This window comes from Dermacentor andersoni, chromosome 3, assembly GCF_023375885.2.
Source record: "Dermacentor andersoni chromosome 3, qqDerAnde1_hic_scaffold, whole genome shotgun sequence".
Taxonomy (NCBI): Eukaryota; Metazoa; Arthropoda; class Arachnida; order Ixodida; family Ixodidae; genus Dermacentor; species Dermacentor andersoni.
The window spans coordinates 108,606,756-108,613,550 of record NC_092816.1 but is presented as its reverse complement, the minus strand read 5'-3'; the positions used below and the strand labels follow the sequence as shown (position 1 = coordinate 108,613,550).

Sequence of the window (6,795 nt, the reverse complement as noted above, 5' to 3'; positions counted from 1 at the left end):
CCACTCCTGCTTAAAGCCTCCAATCAGAGGATGCCAGTACTTTTTAAATAAATAAGTAAATAAATAAATAAATAAATAAATAATGCTGAAAGAAAACAAAGAGAACCATAGGTACAGTCGCTAGTATGCCTACATGGGCTGGTTGGGGTTGGATAATATATTTTATGTTTATACACCAGCCACCGATGACGACGCAGATACAAGACATGAACTGAACTCATGTTCTCGTGTCTATTTGCTGATCACTGTTAAACGTTCGCGCTTCACACAATATAAAGGGGCGGGGGAGATAGAAATAAAAAATAAAAAAAAATAATATTCGCGTTTAGAAAGCCAGAACCGCGAATGTGGCAAATCGCCTTGCATGACATCATGGCCGCAAACACTGGTCATACCGGCAATAAGGCCAAAGCTTCATAAAAAGTAGCTTTTAACAGGGACCGATCGAAATACACTTTCAATATAAATGAACGCCTTGAAGCTAATCGAGGTTTAACGGCGTCGACACAAAACGCACCCTGCACAATCTTGCAAAACAGAAATGCATCATGCGGCGCGAATCGCTCGCCGACACATTTTCCACCATGTGAAATATAATCGAGCATTCCTTCAAACTTCAACAGAAATGCGCGTATCTCACCTTCTGCTTCCATGAGGGGGGCCACTGATCGAGAAGAGGGGCTCGGAGCGTCCCGAAAAGCGTTCTCCGCGCCACTTCCGCCCCCTTGACTGTCGTGCGTGGATCCGGAATCAGCCACGCCATCTCCGACCTGGACGGCTGCAGCGTCTACACTCACACTGGCCACCGAAGGCGGCTGTTGTGGGGCCGGGGACGAAGGCCGTTGGAGGCCCGCTTCAGTTCCCTCGCCGTCGCACGGCTCGACTTCTTCCAGAAGCGGAGCGCGGTCCGTGTGCATCGCCTTGGATTCGAGGCTGAGGGCCCCGCTGGTTGGACGTCGGTGTCGAAAGTCCTTCCGGGGCTCGAATCACGCACGAGGCTTCAAAAGAGCTCCGGGATGCACCTTTCTGGTTGCTGAGGGCGTTCTGCTCTCGGTGAATGTAGCCCCTTTGACTCTGGGGCACTCTTGTCTTGTCTTGTGTCCCAGACAATGGCGCATACCCACTATGGGGGATTGGCCAAGAAGCAGGCGGTTTTTCGTATGCTTAGTAGTAAAGCCAAACTAGATTTAAATTGTGGAGCATGAGACTAGAACAGTAATTTAGACGTGTGATGAAAATATTGTGAATTTTGATAAAGTAAGTTAACGTAAATAAATGAAATAATAGAAAATATTGATAATTTTAGAAAGTCAGCAAGGTACTCTTTTTGTATCTCTAATAAAATTGTAAATTGCAAGAAAAGCATCCCTGTGGCTTGATCCCAGTGAGGTCGCACCAAAAGAAAGAATGGTTGGTGAGGTTAGCGATAGCCCAAGTTTGGTGAATGAGTGTACTAATAATTTTCTTTGTCTTATAAAGCGGTGGCAGGAGAGAAAGTAATGCACTCATCGGTGCATACCCACGAGATGGAATATCTTCCTCTTCTTCCCAGCCTGACTAGGCAAGGCACATGCCCACACCCAGGAATTTGTTGTTTTTCTGGTGGTTGTTGCTGTTGCTCGAGTAGCCAAATATATGTATAACCTGATGACCTGCCCTAATATAGGCTATTTCATTTTTGGGTGTTTTTTTATTGAAATGAAAATAAAAGATTGAGACGAAGTCACCTTATAATGGTGAAGGCTACTCCTTTTCTCATAGCGGTGGTAATTGTTGCCAACGAAAACCCGTCCTTTACATCTTCTGGCGGGTTCGCCGTCTTGTTTTCTGATGAGAGGGTCGGTGTTTCATCAAAAAAGCAGTCGCCAGGCGTTGCCACGGCCCCTCAAGGAAATTTAATTTTTCTGTGCTCCTAATAGTAAACAATTATTTTGGCATTCTACTCTTTTGACGTACTTTTGTAGACGTTAATATACTAATTATAAGGCGTAAATCACACAGTCAGCACACCATCTTGGGGCAAAAACTCTTTCGAAAAAAGCAAACTTGGAAAGATAGCATAAGTTGTTGCAAGGTCACCAGTGCTCGCAATGCGCAAGCCTACGTGGGGTCTGGGATTAAGCTTCTAGGGATTCGAAGATAGTTTAGTACTCAAAACTACTCAATTTTTGCAGGACCCTTACTCAAGTCTTACTACGCAACAAATGGATGGCAAGTTGGTAATGGATTACCAACTTGCCCGGGATGCTGCTCTCATTAGCGAGACCCCACGGCTAGGACACTGACAATCATTGTGGCTAACTATTTGTTCCTACATGAGTGGGCACGGCTCCATCGTAAGCATACAATATTAACGCGAGAGCGCTAAGGAGCCCGTGTCACAGAAAATCCGGCATCGGCGTTGGACGTCGCTTCGGCGAAAAGTATTTCGAACCAAATTCCGAACCACGCATACCCAACACTTTCTCTACCACCAGAGTTGCTCACACCTTGTATATAATTCTTTGCAAAGTTATTCCTTGGAATTTTGAGAACGGCAGCCCACAAACAACTGTAATAAAAAAAAAATTGGCAGTGGCTTAGCTCGGCTACGCCAGGATATACGTAGCGAAAGCTAAGGCATATCATGATTAGCCTTGGTTAATCTTCATTGCATGTCCGGGTTAGTCTGGTTGTCTAGCTATGTTGCGGCGTTTAGCCAGTCGTTCGGCGCGCTGTTTGTCAGTTTCCTGCGCGATTCGTTTCCTCTTCACCTCGTTCCGATGTCGATTCCAGGCCTTCTCCTGCTTATCAGAATTGTCGCCGTCCATTCTGCCGCCACAACTGTGGTTGCGGCGCACGCGAGCTCTCCTTTTCAATCCTCCTCAGGCATGCGACGCAGCTGGCGAAGCGATCGGAGGCGAGCGCGACGACAAGGAACACGGTTTGACGTCACACCAAACGGCGGCCGCGGATAGGCGCAATGCTGCGCAGCCGCGGAACACCTGTGGTTCGGTGCTAGTAGTGGGAGCGTGGCGAGGGAGCGTGGCGAGGCGCGCGTTGTGACGTCATGAGGCTCCTCGTAGCACCGCCACGGCGAAATCGCAAGCTCGCGGCCAGTAAATCTTTCGCTTTAAAAAAAAACACACCGACCGCGTATGCCCTTTATGTTCGCTCTTCTCAGACGGAACTATTAAAAGTGCGAAACGATAACAGGAAATCGACTCACGCAAGAGGCCACACTTCTGACAAGAAGCTCGCCTTCGTAGCCAGCGTTTCCCGCTAAACGTTACGATTACAAGAGCTGCAGTTGCCAGGAAGCATGAAAAACAGCAAGAGGTCTTTGAATGCTATGGCGTTCCACTCTTAGAGGCGAAACTTAAGCGTCCTCCAAATTATTCGGCTTTTTACGCAGGTGCGTAATTCTTAAAGAAACTTGAAATGCAGATTTTCGTGCACTTCGGCCTCTTATATTAAATGCGTCAATTAGCACAGATGGTTACAGTAGCAAAAAGCGCACGGATCTATATAGCCTTTTTATTGATGTCAGCTTTCGAACAATAGCAGCCGTTTATGGTAATCTTGCATATCACGACATATGAGCGTCGCCGGCTGCTGTGAAATGGGTGAGGAGAAGGCCTGTGTACCAAAAGAGGGTGCTTTAGAAAAATGAAAGTTCACGGTCCGCTTGCCCACTACACTTGCTGCCCACGACTGCAAAACGTGGCTGAGATTTGGAAAGCTGCGTATGCTATTCGCGAAATGTGTTTCCTCACAAAGCCCGAGAGGTGGTTTAAAGGCCTGTTTCAAGTGCTACATTTTGTCTACAATAATTTGTCTAATTTAGCCGTGTGGTATTCAGCCTTATGGTGGCAGCGTCTTTGACATGCACATGGAGGAAACGAAGTGCTTAAATAACGAACTAATATGCCAGGGTATGGATACCGAGGCCTGAATGTAATATCGATACGCTAATTACACGCGCAGCGTCGGGGGTTGGAAGTGCTAACTGCAAGACCGGCACTTTAACCAACCACTCTAGGCGGCGAGCAGTCAGCGCATAAAGTCACCCAAGGTTGTATATTTTTGCAAGATAAATGTAAAACACTGCACAAGAAATTACACGTGGCGTACTCGGCGGTTCTCATATTGAAAGGTTTGCCAAGGGGTACGTATTCATTGTTACTTTGTCAGTGTTAATTAATAAGCAACTCGCCGAGTTAATAAGCAACTCGCATATTGCAAAAGGTATGTTTTCTGATCCCATCAATAGTGCTATAGAGCTTGCAATGTTTATCCACTCCGTATTGTGGTTATTTGGTCAGCAAGAAGACTCGACAATCATGCAACCTTTTGTTTTTGAATCTTTTCTGCTATTCGTACTACTAAACCGCAGTCCTACCTAACTTTCTCATCGCTTAGGCCAAGGTTCCTCAGAAGTTAGTCATGAAATACTACAGCTTAGTTTTCAAGCTCATTGCATTGCAGCAACAACAATTATTCAGCATGTGTAATCGCACCAAAGAAAGACTGATCGGAGCGAGTAGTTCATACAATTGCGGTATGTGGAGAGAAATAATAATGCAAAAGTATCCATTCAGAAATAAAAACCTTTATTCTGGTAATGAGTTGACCTTGGCGTGGTAGGATGCCCGCCGCAGATTTTTTTCTTGCTTTTTTGTTTTGTGGCAAATTCACATTTTTGCGCATTAAAGCATAATATTGCGCTACGGACTAACGCATTTCATGTTCTGGCATATCTGTGAAAGAATAGGCAAACAACGGAATTAATAATTTCCACGCTTTCCGACACTTTAATGTGATCTTGAAGGTTGTCAATGCTCGTATAGAGTGAATATTGCGTATGTACGTCTAATTCAGTTGCTTTCAGGCATATTCCTTGAGTTTCAGCGTATACCTATTTCCTCTCGCCGTATCTGAATTCGTCGCGTATCTGTATTCGTACTATGGTGTTTTACTTGGTCTAGTGTAACGTAAGATTTTCACGAATGCTCTTTTATTTGATGATGCATGACTGTAATGGCGCCGAGGAATATTCCTTCCTTTACGAAAACCTGTGCGTTCAACAGGCTTTCGACCATGCCGATTATTTTGTATTTTTATTTCGTTGTAGAACACACACATAGCAAAGACGCATATAGAGTGCTCTCGCGGCGTCCTCCTTTTTCATCATTATTCAGTTCTACTTGGACGCACTTCTGTGCCATGTTCAGGCTGCTCGAGCAGCACGTTTTTGCAAATAAACCAGATGCTTCTGGTGGCAGGCCTAGTCGACCACCCATGCATGTACCTAGCTTACGACAAGCGCATTATATACAGGACCGGACTTACGAGATAGCGTAAGGTTTCCTATAACCTTATGACAACGCTGCGCTCAGTCACAGCATTATGACTAAATGGTGAACGATTCTGCGATTTGAGGATTTTATGCAAACGATAAGTACGCCATATAATGAACCTCTCTGGTTTCATTGCCAAATTAATTTCTGAAACCAATGATGGCACAGAGAAAACGCCGAGACTACATTTCTCCCGTAGGAGCTGCCGGTTTATGGCTAGGCCTCCGACAGTAGTCCGCCTGCGAAAAAAAAAATCGACTCGCCATCCCAGCCCTGTGAAAGTGGATGTCGAGCAGAGCTGTTGAAAACCACTGCACCTGCCGATGGGTGTATGAAATGTTTCATTACGTTTAAGTAATGGTAGTCAGAATCGCTTTGTGTGGTCACTGGGGTTCCTCGGGAGCCCGAACTTTGCGTCGCTTACCCATAGCACTGCTGCAACTGGAGTGTGAACGAGAGCTGCAATCATGGTTGAGCCAGCATGTGAATTATGAGAAGTACATGGATTTGCCTCAACTTCTTTCATGGAGCTTTAAACGGCGTCGTGTCTTTGTAATCTCGACATTTTCTACAGAGCGCTATGAAATGAATAAATAAACATTATTAAAAACGTTCAATGGCAGAATTTTAATACAGGACCTCTAGCAGACAAGCCCGAGTTTGAGGCCATTGCGTCATGGACGGTTGCATCTAGAAGGGGCACAGAATGCCCTAATGAATTTCTCCCGGGCTCGTCATCAAATATGTGGCTCGGATGCTTGTTTTGTGCTTGTTTTTTATTGAAACGAACGCTGTTAAATATTATGGGGTTTTACGTGCCAAAACCCCTTTCTGATTATGAGGCATGCCGTAGTGGAGGACTCCGGAAATTTCGACCACCTGGGGTTCTTTAACGCGCACCTAAATGTAAGTACGCGGGGGTTTCCGCATTTCGCCCCCATCGAAATGCGGCCGACGTGGCCGGGATTCAATCCCGCGACCTCGTGCTCAGCAGCCCAACACCATAGCCACTGAGAAACGACGGCGGGTACGAATGCCGTTCTGTATGCTGTACGCGTAATTCCAAACAATGTATGCAGCTTTCGCTTCACTCTGCTGAGTGCTTGATGCCTGCTTCCCCTGCATGTCGGGTTAGCCGGATAGTGCACTAGCTCCGCGGATATCAGCCCACATTTTTGCCCACAGACGTGGAAACCAAGAAGAAAGCCGACCAGAGAGATGCTACAGCTTCGTTGTAAAATTCAAGGAACGCCGTGACCTAGCCAGTCTCGCAGAATGGGGTCACATCGCAAACTGCAGACCTAGTGCCTACTTTAACTTTTTCTGTGGTCCTCACCAGCCAGAGCCTATGCAGTCATGTAGGTTGCTTCACGAATAAAATAGCTCTAAAAGTTTCTTCAGTATCACAAAACAACATTTTCCATCCTGAATTGCTTAGTGCAAAAAAATAAAGGTC

The 6,795-nt window shown here is 45.8% G+C and overlaps 1 protein-coding gene across 1 annotated transcript in view; it reads right to left on the bottom strand.

Moving 5' to 3' along the window:
* Window positions 1–4,571: 4,571 nt before the first annotated feature.
* LOC126540381 (venom metalloproteinase antarease-like TserMP_B) overlaps window positions 4,572–6,795 on the bottom strand; it is a 46,698-nt gene continuing 44,474 nt past the window's right edge. The window contains exon 7 of the mRNA XM_072286744.1: window positions 4,572–4,739. Within this exon, the coding sequence (XP_072142845.1) occupies window positions 4,707–4,739 (33 nt within the window). The 3' untranslated portion in view covers window positions 4,572–4,706. The remainder of the gene's footprint in view (window positions 4,740–6,795) is intronic.